The sequence below is a fragment of the Oryx dammah genome, unplaced genomic scaffold (assembly GCF_014754425.2).
Source record: "Oryx dammah isolate SB20612 unplaced genomic scaffold, SCBI_Odam_1.1 HiC_scaffold_17, whole genome shotgun sequence".
In the NCBI taxonomy this organism is placed as follows: domain Eukaryota; kingdom Metazoa; phylum Chordata; class Mammalia; order Artiodactyla; family Bovidae; genus Oryx; species Oryx dammah.
In genome coordinates, this window is record NW_024070201.1 from 78,333,289 (window position 1) to 78,356,366 (window position 23,078).

A 23,078-nucleotide genomic window follows, 5' to 3' on the forward strand; every position below is an offset into this window, starting at 1 on the left:
CTAATTTTCAGTTACAAAAGGTTATACCAATTTATTTTTTAAATTAATTTTTAATTGGAGGGTGATGCCACATGTGCAATCTCATTATCAGACCAGCCCCCCACTGCCACTTTTGGAGAGCCATGAGCAAGCATTGCACTGCAAGCAAGGGCCCCATGCCTCATTATCAGGCAGGAAGAGGAAGCCTTTCGTCTTGGACTCTGCTATTATGAGTACAGGTTGTGGACCTGGGCCAAATAGGGCAAAACGTCAAGTCAATGGCACAGGGTGGGAAAGCATGAAAGTGCTCTCTTTGTCATGATGGCAAGTGACTAACACCCACCCCAGCCCCCTAAGCCTTCAAGTGTTGTCTGACGCTGCTTTACTGACAAAGGCATTCTTCAGAGCGCCTTTGACATCCTTGTTGCGCAGAGTGTAAATCAGGGGGTTGAGTAAAGGGGTGACGAAGGTGTAGATCAGGGCGATTTGGCGGTCCTCGTCTTCCGAGGTGCTGGACGGGGGGCGCAGGTAGACCAGGCTGCAGCAGCCGTACTGCAGCAGGACCACGGCGAGGTGGGAGGAGCAGGTGGAGAAGGCCCGGTGGCGGCCCGCTGCAGAGCGGATGCGCAGGATGGCCAAGCCGATGAGCACGTAGGAGACGGAGATGAGGAGGAAGGGCACAGTCAGCACGAGGCTGCCCACGGCATAGAGCACGGCCTGGTGCACGTGGATGTCTGCGCAGGCCAGCCGCAGGACCGGGGGCACATCACACAGGAAGTGGTTGATTTCACGGCGGTGCCCGCAGAAGGGCAGGGTGAAGATTAGGATGGTGAGCTGCAGGGAGAGGAGGGAGGCCAGGCCCACGGCACAGCCCACCATCTGGACGCAGAGCTTCTGGGTCATGATGAGCGTGTAATGCAGCGGGTGGCGGATGGCCACGTAGCGGTCATAGGCCATGACCGCCAAGAGGAAGCAGTCAGTGCTGCCCAGGGTGACGAAGAAGAACATTTGGGCCCCACAGCCAGCCAGTGGGATGGGCTTCTGGGCCCCAAACATGTTGGAAAGCATCAAGGGTACCACCACGGTGGTGTAGCAGATTTCCAAGAAGGACAGATTGCACAGGAAGAAGTACATGGGGGTGTGGAGTGAGCTGTGTGTGCACACCACCCAGATGATGGCCGTGTTGCCGCAAAGGATCATCAAGTAGAGGACGAGGAAGAGGACGAAGAGGAGGACCTGGAGTCCCGGGACGGTGGTGAAGACCCGAAACACAAACTCCGTGGGGCCGGACTGGTTGAGGACAGGGCTCCTCGCACACATGTCTCCTGCGGAAGAGGACCAAAGATGCTGAGACTGTCTTTCCTGAATTACTCAATTGTGTGAGTAGAATCAAGGACTTAAAATTTTGCTTTTGATTTGGAATTGCCTATTTAGTATCCAGTTTCCAATCTTGATGTTTGGAAATGAATTCACAATATTGGCAATCTTCATGAATGGGATAGATTCTAATCTGCAGAAGTTTCTGATGACAGAGATGTCTCCCCGCCCCCCCCCCCCCCCCCCCGCCCCCAACTCTGTTATTTAAAATCCAATTGACAAGGGCTAATTCTTTGCTTGTATTTAGTTAGAGTTGCGTACAATTGTACTTTGTTATCTGTGGGAGATTGATGCCAAAGTCCAGGAAGGCTTAAGTTCTTTTCATAAAATAGGATAGTGTTTGCCTATAACCTACACAAATCCTCCCATATACTTTATATCCTCTCTGCTGCTGCTAAGTCACTTCAGTCATGTCTGACTCTGTGCGACCCCAGAGACAGCAGCCTACCAGGCTCCTCTGTCCCTGGGATTCTCCAGGCAAGAACACTGGAGTGGGTTGCCATTTCCTTCCGATTACTTATAATACCTAATACAATGCAAATGCTTTGTAAATAGTTGCTGGTGCCCTGCAAATTCAGGTTTTGCTTTGGGTAATTTTCTGGAAATTAAAAAAATTCTCTGTTGCTGATTGGTCAAATCCATGGGTGCAGATCCAACATCCGTTGGATCATTGTAAAAGCAAGAGAGTTCCACAAAAACATCTACTTCTGCTTCATTGAGTATGCCAAAGCCTTCAACTGTGTGAATTGCAACAAACTGTGGAAAATCCTTAAAGAAATGGGACTACCAGACCACCTGACCTGTCTCCTGAGAAATTTGTTTGCAGGTCAAGAAGCAACAGTTAGGACTGGACATGAAACAACAGACTGATTGCAAATCAGGAAAGAAGTACATCGAGGCTGTATACTATCACCCTGCTTATTTAACTAATATGCAGAGTACATCATGAGAAACACTGGGCTGGATGAAGCACAAACTGGAATCAAGGTTGCTGGGAGAAATATCAATAACCTCAGATATGGAGATGACACCATCTTTATGGCAGAAAGCGAAGAAGAACTAAAGAGCCTCCTGATGAAAGTGAAAAAGGAGGATGAAAAAGTTGGCTTAAAACTCAGCATTCAGAAAACTAAGATCATGACATCTGGTCCCATCACTTCATGGCAAATAGAAGGGGAAACAGTGGAAACTGTGACAGACTTTATTTTTTTGGGCTCCAAAATCACTGCAGATGGTGATTGCAGCCATGAAATTAAAAGATGCTTGCTCCCTGGAAGAAAAGTTATGACCAACCTAGACAGCATATTTAAAAGCAGAGACATCACTTTGCCAACAAATATCTGTCTGGTCAAGGCTATGGTTTTTCCAGTAGTCATGTATGGATGTGAGAGTTAGATTATAAAGAAAGCTGACTGCCGAAGAATTGATGCTTTTGAACCGTGGTGTTGGAGAAGACACCTGAGAGTCCCTTGGACAGCAAGGAGATCCAACCAGTCCATTCTAAAGGAGATCAATCCTGAATATTCATTGGAAGGACTGATGCTGAAGCTGAAACTCCAATACTTTGTCCACCTGATGCAAAGAACTGACTCATTTGAAAAGACCTTGTTGCTGGGAAAGATTGAAAACGGGAGGAGAAGGGAATGACAGAGGATGAGATGGTTGGATGGCATCACCGACTCAATGGACATTGAGTAGGCTCTGAGAGTGAGTTGGTGATGGACAGGGAGGCCTGGTGTGCTGTAGTCCATGGGAACACAAAGAGTCGGACATGACTGAATGACTGAACTGAACTGAACTGATGGGTACAGACCATGTGGATAGGGAGAACTGACTCTATTAATAATTGTAGATATTTTCAAAATTAGGTAAATCAATGTATTGTTTACATTTTTGGTAAACATTCTTTTTGAAAATATAGCATACACAGAAAGAACTACACACATTCTAAATGTACAGTTTGATCTGTTTTTTACACAGTAAAGGTACCAGCATAAACTCTATCAAGATTAAGAAATAGAAAAATTCTAGTAACCTACAAACATTCTTTATATTTTCTCTCAGTCTTTATGCTTCACAAATATAACCACTCTTTTGGCCTTATCACTGAAGATTAGTTAAACTGTGCTTCAATTTACATATGTAATAATAAAGTGTGTGCTTTATTGTACCTGGCTTCAACATTATGTCTGCAAAGTTAGTCTTGCTGTTTTGTATAGCAAGACTTTGTTCTTTCCACTGTGTTATAGTATCCCATTTTTTTATGGCTACACTATAATTTATTCATGAGTTTTTCACTTTTCATCCAATTTTGACTCTATATGAAACTAGGCAAACATCTTTTATTACAAGCCTTTCTGATATATACTCTTTGTGTATTTCCTTTCATTTGGATATGTAAAAAATATTTTCAACCATGAACCTAAACTTTTAAGACTTGGACAAATTCAGATGAAAGGAACATGTAAAGGGAATCAGGTAATAATGAAGTGGAGCTGCCTGAGGTAAGAAAAGAAAATAAGAAAACTAAAGATGCAATAGCAGAATTCAAATAGGCATTAAAACCATCAGGTGAATAAGTTTTATGAGGGAAGGGGAAAATTCCTGTCAACTAAGCACTTTTATATTAGAGTGGGCTACACTTTTATTTTCAATATAAAACCCCAGGAGACAATAGAGCAATGTCTACAGAGGTTAAAGAAAAACAATTTTTGTGAAAGAATGCTATACCCGGGCTTTAGAGCTTTATGTTCAAAAGCAACAGAAAGACTTTCTCAAATTTACCAGGGCTTAGGAAACATGGGCATACCTTGGAGGTACTTTGAGTTCAGTTCAAGACCATAGAAATAAAGCAATTATCATGATAAAGCAAGTCACAATTATTTTTTTGTTTCCCAGTGCATTTAAAAGTTATGTTTACACCATACTATAGTCTATTAAATGTGCAATAATAGTATTATGTCTAAAAATATGAAAGTGAAAGTGAAAGTCTTAGTCACTCAGTTGTGTCCGACTCTTGGTGACCCCATTGACTATAAAAATATAGAGACCTTAATTAAAAAGTGGTTTATTGCTAAAAAATGCTAATGATCATTTGAGCTTCTGCCAGTCATAATCTTTTTGCAAGAATAATACAAAGATCACAGAAAACAAATCACCATAAAAAGTAGAACAATAATGACAATGTTTGAAATATTGCAAGAAATTACCTAAATGTGACACAGAAAGAACAAGTGAGCAGATCTATTGGAAAATGGCATCAGTAGACTGGCTCGATGCAGGGCAGACCTTCAGCTTGTCAAACAATGAAATATCTGTGAAGCACAGTAAAGTGGAGCGCAAGAAAATGAGGTATGCTTGTGAGAAATGGAATATTTCCTGTGTTATCAGTAAATAAGGATGTCACAGTCATCAGCGTTTCCAGCCCTCCGGTGTGAGCTGGTGAGCCCTGAAGGTCACAGAAAGGAGACTATCTGCCTTCTAGCAGCCAGCAGACCTATGGTCACTCCCTAAGGTGAACCTTGAGGAAAGGAAGCTCAGGATGTGAAAACACAGGAAATTGGTCCCAGATAGCTGACGTGCATGTCAAAGGAATGATTTCAGTGAACCCAGACTCTGGCATTTCCCCCTGCATAGACAGGAGCTAAATTCCTTAGCTTGGATTACCTGGTTTTCTTTAATTAATAATAACCTTTAATTTTTGACATTCAGACTACCTGCCCTTTGCTGTAAAACTTCTATATGACCTGGCTCCTCCCCTCACCTCCTTGGAGTAGTTCTCAGGGTCACTTGAGATGCTGTCTTGAAGTCCTAAAAAAATTCCCACCAAATAAAACATAACTCTCAACTTTTATGCTGTGAATATTTTTTAAGTTGACATTTGCATGCCATTCAATTTAAATACAATTAAAATAATTCTTCAACAAAAAATCTGGGTTGCTGGGTGATTAATATTACTCCAAGATGGTGGAGTAGAAGGACATGCGCTCATCATCTCCTGCCAGAACTCCAAAATTAGAACTCACTGCTGAACAACCATCGATAGGAGAATGCTGGATCCTGCCAAAAAACGATACTTCACATCCAAAGGAGAAGCTCCAGCAGGACGGTAGGGGGCGTGAAATTGCATTTAGAACCAAACCTCATACTGGCCAGAGACAAACACTGTGTGCACCAGGACCCAGAGACGCCACAGAGACTGAGCCAGACCTGTGTTTCCGTGTCTCCTGCGGAGGGCCGGGTCAACAGTGGCCTGCCGCAGGGGCAGGGCTCTGGGTGCAGCAGACCTGGGTGTAGCACAAGCCCTCTTGGAGGAGGTCACCATTAACCCTACCATAGAGCTTCCAGAACTTACAGACTGCCAAAACTAGACTCTTCGAGGGCACACACAGAACCTTGTGTGCACCAGGATCCAGGAGAAAGGAGCAGCGACCCCACAAGAGACTGAGCCAGACTTGCCTGTGAGTGTCCAGGAGTATCTTGCGGAGGCAGTGGTGGCTCGGCGGTGGCCTGCTGCAGGGTTGGGGTCACTGAGTGTAGCAGTGCGTGCATGGGCCCTTTTGAAGGAGGTGCCATTATCTTCATTACCTCCACCGTAGTTTGGCCTCAGGTCAAATAATAGGGAGGGAACACAGCCCCGCCCATCAACAGAAATTGGATTAAAGATTTACTGAACATGGCCCCACCCATCAGAACAAGACCCAGTTTCCCCCTCAGTCTCTCCCATCATGAAGCTTCCATCGGCCTCTTATCCGTCTTTATCAGAGGGAAGACAGAATGGAAACCACAATCACAGAAAACTAACCAAACTGATCACATGGACCACAGCCTTGTCTAACTTAATGAAACCATGAGCCATGCCGTGTAGGGCCACCCAAGACAGATGGGTCATGGTGGAGAGTTCTGACAGAATGTGGTCCACTGGAGAAGGAAATGGCAAACCATCTCAGTATTCTTGCCTTGAGAACCCCATGAACTGTATGAAAAGGCAAAAAGATAGGACACTGAAAGATAAACTCCCCAGGTTGGTAGGTGCCCAATATGCTACTGGAGATCAGTGGAGAAATACCTCCAGAAAGAATGAAGAGATGGAGTCAAAACAAAAACAACACCCAGTTGTGGATGTGAGTGGTGATGGAAGTAAAATTTGATGCTATAAAAAGCAATATTGCATAGGAACCTGGAATGTTAGGTCCATTAATCAAGGCAAATTGGAAGTGATCCAGCAGAGGAACCAGAGATCAAATTGCTAACATCCATTGGATCATTGAAAAAGCAAGAGAGTTCCAGAAAAATATCTATTTCTGTTTTATTGACTATACTAAAGCCTTTGAGTGTATGGATCACAATAAACTGTGGAAAATTCTGAAAGAGATGGGAATACCACACCACCTGACCTGCCTCTTGAGAAATCTGTATGCAGGTCAGGAAGCAACAGTTAGAGCTGGACATGGAACAACAGACTGGTTCCAAATAGGAAAAGGAGTACATCAAGGCTGTATATTGTCACCCCGCTTATTTAACTTATATGCAGAGTACATCATGAGAAACCCTGGGCTGGAAGAAGCACAAGCTGGAATCAAGATTGCCGGAAGAAATATCAATAACCTCAGATAGGCAGATGACACTAGACACTACCCTTATGGGAGAAAGTGAAGAAGAACTAAAAAGCTTCTTGATGAAAGTGAAAGAAGAGAGTGAAAAAGTTGGCTTAAAGCTTAACATTCAGAAATATAAGATTATGGCATCTGGTCCCATCACTTCATGGCAAAATAGGTGGGGAAACATTGGAAACAGTGATAGCCTTTATTTTCTTGGGCTCCAAAATCACTGCAGATGGTGACTGCGGTCATGAAATTAAAAGACGCTTGCTCCTTGGAAAGAAAGTTATGACCAACCTAGACAGTATATCGAAAAGTAGAGACATTACTTTGTCAACAAAGGTCCGTCTAGTCAAGGCTATGGTTTTTCCAGTGGTCATGTATGGATGTGAGAGTTGGACTATAAAGAAAGCTGAGCACCGAAGAATTGATGCTTTTGAACTGTGGTGTTGGAGAAAACTCTTGAGTCCCTTGGACTGCAAGGAGATCCAACCAGTCCATTCTAAAGGAGATCAGTCCTGGGTGTTCATTGGAAGGACTGATGTTGAAGCTGAAACTCCAATACTTTGGCCACTGGATGTGAAGAGCTGACTCATTGGAAAGGACCCTGTTGCTGGGAAAGATTGAAGGTAGGAGGAGAAGGGGATGACAGAGGATGAGGTTGTTGGATGGCATTGCCAACTCAATGGACATGAGTTTGGGTAAACTCCAGGAGCTGGTGATGGACAGGGAGTGTTGGTGATGGATGGTGTGCTGTGGTTCATGGGGTTGCAAAGAGTCGGACATGACTGAGCGAATGAACTGAACTGAAACAGGAGATGGCAAGAGTGAACGTCGACATTTTAGGAATCAGTCAACTAAAATGGACTGGAATGGGTGAATTTAACTCAGATGACCATTGTTTCTACTACTGTGGGCAGGAATCCCTTAAAAGAAAGGAAGTACCCATCATAGTCAGCAAAAGAGTCCAAAATGCAGTACTTGGATGCAATCTCAAAAACGACGGAATGATCTCTGTTCGTTTCCAAGGCAAACCATTCACTATCACGGTAATCCAAGTCTATGCCCCAACCAGTAATGCTGAAGAAGATGAAGTTTAACGGTTCTATGAAGACCTACAAGACCTTCTAGAACTAAAACCCAGGAAGATATCCTTTTCATTATAGGGACAGGAATGCAAAAGTAGGAAGTCAAGAGATCCCTGGAGTAACAGGCAGATTGGCCTTGGAGTACAAAACGAAGCAGGCTAACAGAGTTTTGCCAAGAGAATGCACTTGTCATCACAAACACCCTCTTCCAACAACACAAGAGAAGACTCTACACATGAACATTGGCAGATGGTCAACAATGAAACCAGATTGATTATATTCTTTGCAGCTATAGATGGATAAACTCTATACAGTCAGCAAAAACAAGACAGGAGGCTGACTGTGGCTCAGATCATGAACTCCTTGTTGCCAAATTCATAGTTAAATTGGAGAAACTAGTCCATGCAAGTCCATGGGGTTGCAAAGAGTTGGACATGAATGAGCAACTGAACTGACTGAATTGGGTAATTAACCAAATTCAAGATTGAGGGAGTTGCAATGTAAAAACTTGGTTTGAAAAATCAAAGAATAAGATATGTAGTTAACACTAAATGGTTAATGCAAATACTGTTAAGAGCAAAAAAATCTAAAGATAATTATTGAAAGAATGCATAATATCAAATGCAAAAAGTTAGAATAGCTCTGCATATTTAAAACCACAAAGTGCACAACTGGGAAATTGGTAGTGAAAGATGGGAGAAATGTAAGTATACTAATTTTTTCAATCAATGGAAGCAAGAATTCAAGTGCTATTTCATGTAGATATGACTAATTAGAGGAATACCTATTCAAACATAAATTTTTGAATAATAGTCTTCAGTAGAATAAACACACAGCATATCCACTCCAAACAATGTGATTTTAAAAGTAAATATAGTGCAGAGAGGAAAAGGAAACAAAGGAAAATGTGAGCAAGCAAAAAATAGCTTAATGTAAGCTGAGAAAAGTATTTTGCTTCTGGAAATAAGTTTAAGAGAGGTTTATGTCTTATTAAAGAGTATCTCACACTTACATGAGAAAAAAATTCAACCAAGTTTACATATAGTGACATTAAAAGGCTAGCATCACTTTTATTTAGCATTGTGTTTTAGGATGTAGCCTGTGAAAGAAGATAGAAAAAGGATGCAGAATATTTGATTGTTTAATTTAAGACACAACAGAACAAATCGAAAAACTGAGATGAATAAGACATTCATCACGGTGGCTGGTTCCGAATGAAATATAATAAGGAATCTCCTAACTAAGCTTAACTGGTGTGTCAGATTAACCAATGCTCCTCCTTCCCTCTGTACAGGCACTATATGAAGCCCATGATACACTGAACACAGAGATCTGCGGCTTATTCTCTGACATGTTTGAGCATTCCTACAACCTACTGAGCTGTACGTTTAAAACTCAGCTGGGTTTCACCCAAACCTACTTCGGCTATTTGGATTCATTTTTGTAATGATGTAATTGTATTAAATTAAGATTCAAATTTTTAAAAAGTGGAAGAAAGCTAGAAGATATTTTTCAGATCTCAGAGTACAACCAAGTGACTTACAACCAAATAAGCAGAGTACATAAAAATATTGACACTGGGACAGAATAAACATTTAAAAGTTGTGTGTCAAAAATACAATCAGCAAACTGAAAAGAAAATGAAAATTTACCTCCCAGCAAAAAGTTCATCAGAAGAACAAGCAATTCAAAAAAGAAAACTTCAAAGTCATATAAACATTCAATTTCATTATCATTCAAATAAATATAAACGTAAATAAAATTGGATATTATTTTCTGCTTAGAAACTGATTGTTTTGGAAAAATAATAATATCTAGTGTTGTGAAAGTTGCAAAGAGGGATATATTCCCAAACATTGCTGAAAGTGAAAGTCCCTTAATTATATCTGACTCTTTGTGAGTCCATGGACTGAACAGTCCATGGAATTCTCCAGGCCAGAATACTGGAGTGGGTAGCCCTTCCCTTCTCCAGGGGCTCTTCCTGACCCAGGGACTGAACCTAGGTCTCCTGCATTGCAGGCAAATTCTTTACCATCTGAGCTATTTGGGAAGCTCTAGTTACTGGAAGTATAACAGTGCTATAAAGCTGTGTGGAGTGCAGTCTGGTAATATGTCATAAAAGACTTGAAGAAATGCATTCACTTTGATTCAACAATAATGTATTAAGGAATTTATTCTTATAAATTAACCATGTGTATGTGCACAAAATTGTTGACAGGAATATTCATTACAGTTTCTGATATAACAGTGAAAATTGTGCCAACCTAAATATCATTAATGAGAAAATGCTTAAATTTATTGAGGTCTAGCCATGCTATGGAAAAATGCAATCATTTGAAAATGATGTTGCGGAAAAATGCTTTATGAGATCAGGAGACCCATGAAAAAACAGATCATAAAAAAGTGTTAAATCAGGATTCCATTTAAGAGATAGTGATTTCTATTCATAAGAAAAGAATATATCTTAAAATATTAACAATGAGTATTACCAGGTTGGTGGGATTTTAGTTTATGCTTTTCTATATTTACACATGTGACAGTAAGTGTACTCAATTTTGCAATCGTTTAACAAATTTTAAAAATTTCCTTTATCTTTTGGTATTTTAACATAATGTTGAGAAGGAAGAATGGTAGAGTGTTGATCGCATGTATTTTTGTAGTCAGATCTGAGTACAGGCACTTGTCTGGTGGTCCAGTAGCTAAGACTCCAAGCTCCCGATGCAAGGGGCTTGAGTTCAATCCCTGCTCAAGGAACTAGATCCCATATGCTGCAACTAAGACCCAGCACAGCCAACAAATAAATATTAAAAAAATTAGATCTGAGTGTGAAAACTGCCCTGATTTACTAATTTAATTTTCACATTGATTACATTACTGGATGAGCCTTGATTCTCTCATGTGTGATTGGAGATGTGACGTGGGAAATTTATGAAGACTGAATGTTTCAAATATGTCATGTGGCTGGGACGTGATAAGTGTCGAGCGAACACCACTGACGCCTTTCTCTTTTCTCATGATGGCGAGTTCCCCTTGGCCAGTCACCCTTCAGTTCTTATCTTTCCCCCAGTGGACACTGAGGTTCCTCTAGAGCTGTGTTTTCCCAGGTCTTAAGTTGCTCTACTAAGCATTGAAAATAAAAAGAAGAGTAAAAGAGAAAAGGAAGAAGAATAAAATGGAAGAGAGATTTCAGTAAAATAATGTGATTACATATCACCAAAAGCAAGTAAGATAGATCTTAACTCAGGAAAACATTTAAAAACGAATCTATCTTATTGAGACTTGTGTGTGTGTGTGTGTGTGTGTGTGTTTTCAGTTGCTCAGTCGTATTCAACTCTTTGTGACCCCATGGACTGTAGTTCAACAGGCTCCTCTGTCCAGGGAATTTTCCATGGCAAGAATAGTGGCATGGGTTGCCATTTCCTACTCCAGGGGATCTTCCCACACCCGGGATCAAACCCATGTCTCTCGTGCCTCTGATATTGGCAGGTGGGTTCTTTACCGCTAGCACCTCCTGAAAGTGAAAATTGCTCAGTCGTGTCCAACTCTTTGTGACCCCACGGACTGTATATTCTCCAGGCCAGAATACTGGAGCGGGTGGCCTTTCCCTTCTGCAGGGGGTCTTCCCAACCCAGGGAAGATCTGGAGGCAGATGCTTTACCAGCTGAGCCACCGGGGAAGCCCAAGGACACTGGAGTGGGGAGCCTATCCCTTCTCCAGCGGATCTTCCCAACATGCAGGTGGATTCTTTACCAGCTGAAGCACCAGGGAAGCCCCTATTAAGACATGAAAATCAAATAAGCAGCTTTTAACTTGGATGGGAACCGTCAAGATCTGGTGCAAAACATACTTAATGTGTGGATAAAGCAAGACATATAGTGTTGGAGCTTGATGTCTGCTAGGACAAGTTATGTCAGGGCAATTTCAAGGAAAAAACTACCACATATATTCAAAATGAGTCTATAAAATATAAACAAATATCAAACTTTGTACTTATGAATTAAGCATTTTTCCTTTCAACGGCCACTTTCAAAGGATTTGCACTTACTTTAATGATGTTTCTTTCAAACCGTTTTTGGAGTGCCACTGAGGGTTATTTTAAAAGAATGCACATTTTCTCTTATCTCATTAGTTGTGACATATGTTCACACTTGGAGGATACATTTGCTCATTTTCTTAATAGCAAAGCATTTGAGGTACAGCGAAATAAAATAGAGTAATAAGTTAGGTGACCCCATTTTGCTATATAGAGTTTGAGCAAAACAGGAGTTGGTGAAGCTGATATTGTTGTATAGTAGAAACATACATTTTTCTTCAATTATTTAAGAAATAAAAGAATAAATATTATCATTACTATTAAGTGTACCATTTGAGATGTGTGGCACAATCTTTGTGAACATTTTCCTCATGTTTTCAACTCAATTTCAACTCTGAGTAATGGATTTTGTCATTCAAATTCATCTCTTTTGGCCACTGACCATGAAGTAATCTCTCCACTGACACAAATGAAAAATCTGACCACGTCAACATTTTCATCTGGCTAATGTATGAGAGCTGGTGCTGATGGCAAAGAACCTGCTGGCCAGTGCAGGAGATGTAAGAGACACGGGTTCAGTCCTGGGGTCAGGAAGATCCCCTGGAGGAGGGCACTGCAATCCACTCCAGTGTCCTTGCCTGGAGAACCCCACGGGCAGAGGAGCCTGGCAGGTTAGAGTCCATAGCATCACAAAGAGTTGGACACGACTGAAGCGATTGAGCATGCACGCACACAGCGTACGAGAGGTTGACTGTATCTAAAAAAGTTCTTAACAGGCATTATCCTTGTGCTAGCTCTTTATTTTTTCATGTCCAAAAGAGTACTGTGCAAAGAGCAACACAGTTCTGTGTTCAAAGTCTTTATCATCCTATTGTGTTTCATGAGACGTTTTAGGAGGCGTTCAGAACTTCATCTCTTGATTACATGACGGTCCATGCAAATCCATAAGGCGGCATTTTTTATTCTGTCTTCTACTACGCTTTCAAAAACTATCCCAGGCCTGTTATCATTGCTACTCGCAGAGTTCACTCTCTTTCTGGATGCCCACATTCCTTCCTTGGGGAACACTCCGCTCCTGGCAATGCCATTTTGGTAAACATTTCAATCAGGGCTATATTTAAGCTCCACAAAGACAAGAATGTCTGTCTTGTTCATCAGAGTATCTCATCACAATAAATTTGATTTGAACTAGATTGAATTATTTTGTATTGTAAAATAGTTTATAGTTAAATTATAGTTAAATCTCATGTCCTTTAAACTTCTTTCAAAGCCAATATCCAATGGCACCTCTATAGCCCACTTACACTGCAACTTCTTTAGCCCCACGGAGACTGGGGCTTTCCTAGTCCAAAGGTCATTTTGTTTATATTTGTCTGCTGCATGCAAAAAAGAGGTTTGGATGGGATGGATTCACTTGATTAGTAGCTAGTGGGAAGCACAGCAATTAAGCTATTGATGTGCTTATTGAATAAGTTGGATAATGTTGTGAAGCTCATCTAGTTAGCAGTTATTCCTTAATGACTGATGAAACAGTATTTCAAGGTGTAATATATGCTTCCTGCTAATCCATAAACACTGTGCATATAAAACCTAAACACTTGTGGAAATATCAGTGAGCCAGGAAACCACAGCAAAGCCTATAGGTCAAATGTGTGCTTATTTATAAAGCGTATGTAAAGTTGGACCTCTATGTCTGGTAACTTATAAGAGAACTTAAGAGGTAGCTGGTCCCACATATATCCTTTGTGCAAAACTCAAGGTCTGCTGAGATTAAGCCTTGTTCAGAGGTATAACGCTAGTGACAAGCATATATGGGGCCCGAATCTATTTTCTATGTGATTAGTTACCAGAGTGTAAAGTGTACATACAGGCCTTGAGTATATTTCCCGTTTTATGTAAACAACAAAGGTGATATGAAAGCTAAGAGAGTGCACATACCCAGCAGAAAGGACTCGGGATGAGTCTGGCAGAGCTGCCAGGAGACACACCCACACTCTGCTGCTATGCACACAGCTAAGCGGAGCAACATCTTTCATAGAACAATCTGAAAGCTCTTTAAAACTTCTCCTGTTCCAAACAATTTCCCGTAATGATGACCACTAAGCCATTCTCAAGTTAATTGTACCTTTTTGCAGTCTCTCCCACCACCAGTTTTATTGAGGAAACACTGACAAATGTAATTATGATGATTTGATGTATATATATATATAAATGATTACCAAGACCAAGATAATGAAGAGACATTTGATCTCTTGACAAGAGTGTGGGTTCTGGATCTGCCGTTTCATCGTTTCAGAATCTGGGACAAAGTTACCGAATCTCCACGATTCTCAGATTTTTAGCTACACAGGATATATATGGTTACCCTATAGAGTGGTTGTGAGAATTAGCTCTCACAGTGAGTTAACAGAGTTAGCAGTAAGGTGAGTCAGCAGTAAGGTGAGTCAGCAGTAAGGTGAGTCAAGCGCTCTGCCTGACTTTGCTGTTGTTCTTTAGTCTCTCGGTCTTGTCTGACTGTGACCCCGTGGACTGTGGCCACCAGGCTCCTCCGTCCATGGGATCCCAGGCAGGAATACTGGAGTGGGGTGCCATTTCCTTCTCTGGGGGAGATCCTGGCCCGGGGATTGAACCCACGTCTCCAGCTTGGCAGGCGGATTGTTTCCCACTGCGCCACCTGGAAAGACCTGCCTGACTTCTAGGAGGTGTGGTTTTTCCACCCTCCACCTTGTGCTTTATGCCCCAGCTCTACTGGACCACCTTCATTTCCTTCCCACGGCCCCTCTTGCTCTGGGGGTTTGGCATTATCTGCTCCTTCCACCTTGGGCACTCCTCTTCTGCTCCCTAGCTGCACCTTCTCCTTCAGAGTTGTGTTCAGGTGCCATTTCTCCTGTAAAGCTTTCCTTCACTCTCTTCTTTCCCCAACTCTAATGACAGGTACTTCTCCGGGCTTCCCCCAAAGCCTTGTCACCTCAGCTCTGAGGCCACTGTAACTGATCAGTATACAGATCAAACAGACCAGCATGTATGGAATCTGAAAGAATTCAAGTCCTGGGCTCAGCTATGTGGAGATGTGTAAGAAAATTATAAGACGTAATCGCTAGCTTCAGCCACATAACAGAACATGACATGGAAAAGAATTTACACATCCTCTGAGGAACTAGTTCCTAAACTGTGTTCCTTAGAATAGACTTCTTCTTGACACCTCAGAAATGAAAATGTTCATGGTCAACTTGGGAAGCATTTTTCTCGAGAATTACAGTGAATATTAGCCCAGTGAAGTTATGGGAGGCCCTGTTGTAAAGCAAACAGTTTTGTTTTACCTCAAACATTTTCCAAATCTGTTTCACCACAGAATATATATATATATATTCACATGGCACCAATAAGAATTCGTGATTTAATTCTACTTAAAGAAAAGTGAGGTCCATGCCATACCATTGAAAAAAGTCCTGTGGACAGTATATTAAAAGGAGAGACAAAAGACCCAAGTTTTATCCTAGCCTCACACTTCTTAGGTATAGGATGTGAGGTAATTCAACCCTTTTTGTATCTGTAAAAGTGCATAGTAGTACCTACTCTGGTAACTTATTCGTTTTGCACAATTTTATGTATATGGATATTCTTCCCCAATTGCAAAGCACTATAGATACTTGTGTTTTATTACTATTTTTAGAAATAAAGTCAAAATCAAATAAAAGAAATTGTCTCTTGAGATGCTCCCTTACCGCTTTGAAATTTGCTTCAATCCATCAGGTTACCTTTTCTTGCCGAGATGTTAAAAGTTCTTGGCATGGAGGATAGAGGAGCTCTTCCAGGGAAGTCACCGACCCTATTTGTCTTCTTCTCAAAGTATGACTTGGAATGGGGATCCACGAGCCTCATGCTGTGCAGCGTCTCTTAGGGAGGACAGGGGGACATTGGGTGATCCCTCCATAATGTCTAGGTGAGAGTGGAGAAGAGTACCCTTTGCATGCTGATATTCATAAGAAGAGACACCTCTCAGAGATTTGGGGCAAGGACAGAGCAGGATAAGAGGCACGTCCCTTGGAAGGATGTTCCTGTGGAATCACCCCAAGTCCTGAGTGGGAAGCCCTGCAGCTCCTGCTTAATGCAGGGTCCAGTCTAGCCTGCTTCAGTCTATGACACCTCTTTAAAGTTAATGAGTCCCCACAGAAGAGGAATGTCCCCTGTGGTTCCCCTTCACTGACGCCAGCCAGAGAAAATATTTGAGAAAAAATTCCTGAGTTGATCAACTAAACAAGACTCACGGGCAGCTCCTCTGCGTGGTCGCCATTGACAGTCATTATGCGGGAATTCCAGATGGGTATCGTCATTCCTTTTCTATACCCAGCAGGGAACTTACGTTGTGTTCCAGACAATATCCCGGTGAGCCTTGCTGAAGACACACGTGCCTTTCAGCTTGAGCTCACGGAACATGTATAATGCACTAATTCAGCCCTAGCCTAGGCATCTGGAGACCTGGAATCTAATTATGGATCTGCCATATAGCCGTTGACCTCAGGCAAACAGTGGAGCTCTTATGTAGGCAGGTTTCCATACCTGTGATCTGAGGTGTCAGGTTAAAGAGACTCCAAGGAATTTTCCAGCTCTAAAATTCTATGAACTGTGGTTTTTTTTCTTGATAAGCAAAATTATGAAACATTTTCCTATAATTATTCCTTTTGATTGTCGGTTTCATTTTTTCTTATCTTACTTATTTCTATTTCTTGATCAAGTTTTCCCTATGATGATACTTTTCTAGTCTTTCAAGATGTTTATATATCGGTATCTATTTTTTTGGTAATTATAGCTATATTCCCACCTCTTTTTAAATTGGAGTATAGTTGCTTTATAATGTTGTATCAGTTTCTGCTGTACAGCAAAGTGAATCCACCACATGGATATACATATCCCCTCTTCCTTGGATTTTCTTCCCATTTACGTTACTCCAGAGCATGGAGTAGAGTTCCCTGTATATCCCCACCTCTTAACCTACTCATCTAAAAATTTGTTTCTCCTTTCCCACCTCCCTTCAACCTCATGGAATTAAAATCATATACTTTATCCTCACTGTTGCCTTTAATTTTCAGTCAAGTTCCACATCCCTGTCTGATGTGAAAAGTAGTTGCTCACTTGTGTCCTACTCTTTGCGACCCCATGCACTGCAGCCTGCCAGGCTCCTCTGTCCCTGAAATTCTCCAGGCAAGAATCCTAGAGCGGGCAGCTATTCACTTCTCCAGAAGATCTTCCTGAGGGATCGAACCTGGGTCTCCTGCATTGCAAGTGGATTCTCTACTGTCTGAGCCACCAGGGAACTTGAACCTCCAGGGAAACCCTCCCTGTCTTATTCCCATTATTAATAATGTATCTTTATTTAATATGAAGCAAATATGTATTGAATTCTTACTATGAGCCAGGTTCTATTTCCAACGTTTGGGATATATCAGTGTGCAAAATAGATGAGAATTTTGCCCTCATAGAGGCTGTGTTCTTGGAGGGGGGGAAGAAAGGCAATGAGCAGAAAGTAGGGATAAGAGCATGTGAGGGAATCTAAACAGATGGTACCGATGATCCTATATGCAGGACTGCAGTGGAGACGCAGACATAGAGAACAGACCGGTGGGCACGGTGGGGAAGGAGAGAGCGGGACGAGCTGAGAAGAGGCCCTGAAACACACACATTACCGTGTGCGCAGCAGCTAGCCAGTGGGAATTCAGAGTATGCAGCAGGGACGTACAGACACCATACAGCACACGCCGGTGCTCTGTGACGAACCGGAGGGCTGAGATGGGGTGGGAGATGGGAGGGAGGCTCAAGCGGGAAGGGACACGTGTATACCCAGAGCTGATTCATGCTGATGCATGGCAGAAGCCAGCCCAACACTGTAAAAGAAATTATCCTCTAATTAAAAATAAATAAATTTAAAAAAAGAACATGAGACAATGTGTCAGAAGGGGTGAGTGCTACAGACAAAAAGCAAACCAGGGCGAGGACGCTGGGGATTGAGCCTGAGAGTGATGTGATGTGTGAGAGGTGCAGAGGCTACCTGAGTTCTGGGAAGGGCTCTCTTAGGCTCTAGGTAGGTGGTGATCTGAGTAGACAAGCCCGTCGGGAAAAGAGAAGGGAAAGAGTCTTAGGGCAGAAGCCACAGTAGGCGACATGGCCTTTTCTGAAGCCCAGATAAGCATATCAAACTTGTCCATAAAGTCCAAAATATCTACAAATCCATGTGAGGAAAGACAGCTTGCTTTTATATTCATGGCAATCATGAATTAAATAGCTCTGTGCTGGTTCTTAAAATTGGAGGATAGTTACACGCATACAGAGACTATACTCAGATTATTTTCCTTTTTTTCTCACCCAGACATGTTTATTTGTTCAGATGACCTCATTCCTGCAAACATATTTTACACTCTTGCAATGACAGCACGTAGTACTTCCACCAAAAAGTAGGTTGTGTTTTCAAATACAGTGTTCACAGTCACGTTTTTTGTGACAACTTAATATGACTAGTATTGATGGCCCACAATTTATTACATGAATCCCTAATATTGAACAGTTAGGATGTTTTTTTATTTTCTCATGAGTTTAGATGAACATACAGTAATATAGATGATTTGATTCAGTTAGTCATCCAACATCGTGTTTTTGAAAATGTGCACTTTCTTATTGTTCTTTGTTAATTTACTTGGATATTTATGCATGATTTAGAAGGTAATTAGTATGTATTGTTTACTTAAAATTTATTAAGAGGATAGATCTTATGTTAACTGTTCTTACCACAATAAAGTTTTAAAAAGTGCAGGAAGAGTATTTTTAAAACATAAAGGAAAATTCTAAAGAAATCAACTTTAAAAAGTTTAGATTATATACTTGCCAACTATAGTATCTAATTAAGTAGGCTGTATATACAATATAAATGATCTTCACAGATTTATTTTTTACAAGGCCTCCTTGATAAGATATCCATAATCCCATGTTTGTTACAAGATTATTCACAACAGCCTAGATATGGAAATGACCTAAGTGTCCACTGGGGAATGAGTGGAAACAGAAAACGTGCTATATACATATAATGGAATATCAATCAATCTTAAAAAAGTGAAATCTTATTATATGTGACAACATTGATGAACTTTGAGGATACTGTTACAGAAGAGTAAATACTGCATGATTCCGCTTATCTGAAGTATCTAAAATAGTCAGATTCATAGCAACAGAGAGTGGAATCATGGTTTCTGGGGGGCTGGTACAGGGAGAAATGGGAATTGCCGTTCAATCGGTATAGATTTCATTTATGCAGGAAGAATGAGTTCTAAAGAGCTGATTTACATTATGGCTGTACTTAACTCCAGTACTCTTGCCTGGAAAATTCCATGGATGGAGCAGTCTGGTAGGCTGTAGTCCATGGGGTCACTAAGAGTCTGACACGACTGAGCGACTTCACTTTGAGTTTTCACTTTCATGCATTGGAGAAGGAAATGGCAACCCACTCCAGTGTTCTTGCCTGGAGAATCCCAGGGATGGGGGAGCCTGGTGGGCTGCCGTCTATGGGGTCGCACAGAGTCGGACACGACTGAAGCGACTTAGCAGCAGTAGCAGCAGCAACAAAACTGTATTATGTACTTTAAGATTTGTTAAAAGGGTATACCTCATGTGGTCTTACCACAATTAGAAAAGAGGAAAATGAGAGGAGCAAAGCAATATGCAAGTCATCAACTTTGCTGGCATGGATCATAGTTTAGGGGCAAGATTTTATAGCCAGCATCTTCTGGGTTTTGTGGATTTCTGATTCTGGTAGCAGCAGTGAAATTCTGGGACCAGAAATTGTCCCCAGGAGCTTCACATAACATACCTTTCTATCCAAACCAGCAATTTTGGAAATCACAGAACATATAATAATAGTTAACACTTTTTGCTTAAACCAAAAAAACTAATCAGCCAGTCAAATAGAATCATTAAATGTAGCTTAAAAGGAAATAAAAGAAAGAAAAGGAGATTATATTCCCCAAGTTCTGCAAGTAGGGAACAGTCTGATAAAACCACCTAACTGCAGACACGTGCTGTGTGCACGCTCAGTCATATCCGCCTTGTGACCCCAGGGACTGCAGCCACCAGGCTCCTCTGTCCACGGGATTTTCCAGGCAAGAGTACTGGAGTGGGCTGTCCTCCAGGGGGTCTTCCCCACCCAGGGACGGAACCCCTGTCTCCTCCATTTTAAGGCACATTCTTTGCTGCTGAGCCACCTGGGAAACATGTTCTACCCTTCAAGAGAAAGAAAGGATGACTCTGGGGACAGCAGTGAGGCCTTGGGCCACAGAGAGGGATTCCTCGGGCCCAGAGCTTGGAGTTGTGAGCCACAGAGGATTATTCCTGGGCCGTAAAAACTAACGAAATCTGCCTTGTTTGATTTCAGAATTGGTTGGAACCAAGAAATCCATTTTTTCCTTCCAGTTTCTTTCGTTTTGAATGGAAATGTCTGTAACTGTTATGTTATGCCTGCCCCACTGTGTGTGTTGGGAACAGACACCTTGTTTTGTAGTTCTAGGTCTGGAGAAGGGGAAGAATTTTATCCTACCATGTTTGTACTCTAAGTCTCATCTAGACCTTTATTTAAGTAGTTTGGATGATGAGATTTGAGACGTTTGAACTAATGATATTTAGATAAGATTTTTGGACCTGAGTTAATGCTATAATCAGATGAGGCTTCGGGGGGTTTGGAAGAGGGTGAATTTATTTTACATTTTAGATGTGTTTTAAATACAATTGTCAAAAGAAAATTTAGAGAACTTTACTTGATATGAATATTTTATTGAGCAAGAAACTCTAAGCAGAAAGGGAGACTTCAAAGTGAAAGTGATTTGGAGCTCAGAGGCATGTTGTTATTAATACAAGATGGCTTATAAAGTGAGGATGGAGAAGTTGTTTAACTTATACAATGATTGGTTATTACAATGGGAATTTCCAGATGAAAGAGGACTTGGATAAAAGGTGTTATACCACTTTAGGAAGATGACTTCAATTTTATTTATGATTATCAGAGACAGAAGGACTATCTAAGTAGAGTTTCACTTATATTCATGAAATAAGCTAGATTACATTTTGCTTACATGGCCTAACTGATTTTGTCTGCTCAGGGGATTTTCAAGCGTAGTCTCCATTTTATCTTATTTTTACATGATGAATTCCTTACTTTCCCCCCGTCCCCCAGTCCTACCCGAACCTTAAATTCATTGTATTTATGTGGCTGGGAATCAAAGATAAAGAGAAAAAAATGTACCTTTAGGTGGTAACCTCTGCCCCCCTCCACAAAACCACAAATGATTTTTCATCAGAAAAATGGGAGCCAAAGGGCAATGGGATGACATCTTTAAAGAGATGCAAGAAAAATGGTCATTTCTAGAATTCTATATTCAGTGACAATATTCTTAAAATTAAAATTAAAATGTAGAAGACTAGTTTTAGAATACCTTTAAAAATGTTGACTAAAACAAAATGAAAATGTATGATGGAATTTATAAGTAAGATGTTATGATAAGAGCACAAATATGGGGGCAGAAAATGGAATTAAACTGTTCAAAGTTTCTTACACATTTACTTCAAAAGTATTATAACAATTCTTGGTAGGCCATGATAAGAATGCAACTACAAAATATGAAACAAAAGACATATCTAAAAAGCTGTTGGAAAAAAATGTTTACAAATCCAAAAAGAGGCTGATAAGGAGAAACTAAAAAACAAGAGAACAGATGAAAAAAATACACATGGAAATACGGTACTCTAAATTGTCCAATCAGGATTAAGAAGAAAAAGTATAAACTATATGCTCTTGATAAGAGCCATACCTTATATATGAGGAAATACAGGTAGAAGTCAAAGGAAGAACAATATGTACCATGAAAATGTCAATCATAAAAAAGATAGTGTGGACAAATTAAGATCAGTTGTAGATTTCTGGACCAGGGATATTACCAGCAATAGAAATGAACATTGCTTAATGATAAGATAGTTAAGCCATCAACAAGATATAATCATGCTGAATATATATACATCGAATAACAGAGCTTCAGAAAAAAGGGAAATCAAAGAACTAGAACAAGACAAAAATTGCCAGAACTAAAGGGAGAGACTGACAATCGACAATCATATTTGCAAATTTTACCTACCTCTGATAGGAATGGACAGCACAAGTAGATGAAGATATATAATGATAGAGATTAGAACCATATATTAGCCAACTTAATTCAATTGCCTGCACTCAGCAGCTACAGGATACACATTCTTTTGAAAGGCACCTGAGACATCACAATAAAACACGTGTCATAGGACAGTCAGTGACAAAAGTTATAACCCAGACTCAAAATCCTGAATCTTATAACTAGCATCCATTCCCAATTTGGATGGTAGTAGACACTTTTCATTTGAAAGGCATGGAAAAGGCACAGAGCAGTCACTGTGGTCAATCGAGTCTGACTCTTTACAGCCCCGTGGACTGCCAGGCTTCTCTGTCTATGGAATTTTCCAGGCAAGAATACTGGAGTGGGTTGCCATTCCCTACTTCAGGGGATCTTCCCAACTGAGGGATGGAACCCTTCTCTCTTGTGTCTCCTCCACTGGCAGGCAGATTCTTTCTAATGCCACCTGGGAGCAATCATAGACATGGAAGCCAAGAGGAAGCAGTCGACACTGCCAGTCCCACGAAGAAGCCCATCTGAGTGGCACAGCCCAGCAGGGTGATGGTCTTCTCCGACCGTAGGATGTTGGCCAGGAGGTGGGCATCACCACAGCAGTGTAGCCAATTTCTACTCCCGAGAGGCTGCCCAAGAGATAGTACATGGGCGTGTGGAGGCGGGCTTTGGTCTGGATGGCCACCATGATGAGGACATTCCCGGTGATGACCCATGTATAAACCAGGCTGACCCCAAGGAAGGACAAGAGGCGCAGCTCTGACTGGGAGGGATAGGCCAGGAACACGAATTCCATCCACACTGAGCGGTTTCC

The 23,078-nt window shown here is 41.3% G+C and overlaps 1 protein-coding gene across 1 annotated transcript; it reads right to left on the minus strand.

Moving 5' to 3' along the window:
* Positions 1–339: 339 nt before the first annotated feature.
* LOC120876011 (olfactory receptor 10Q1-like) lies at positions 340–23,078 on the minus strand. Its single transcript, XM_040257737.1, is given in 3 exon segments — positions 340–961; positions 22,763–22,853; positions 22,856–23,078. Coding segments are annotated over 3 exon segments (918 nt in total). The 5' UTR covers positions 23,061–23,078.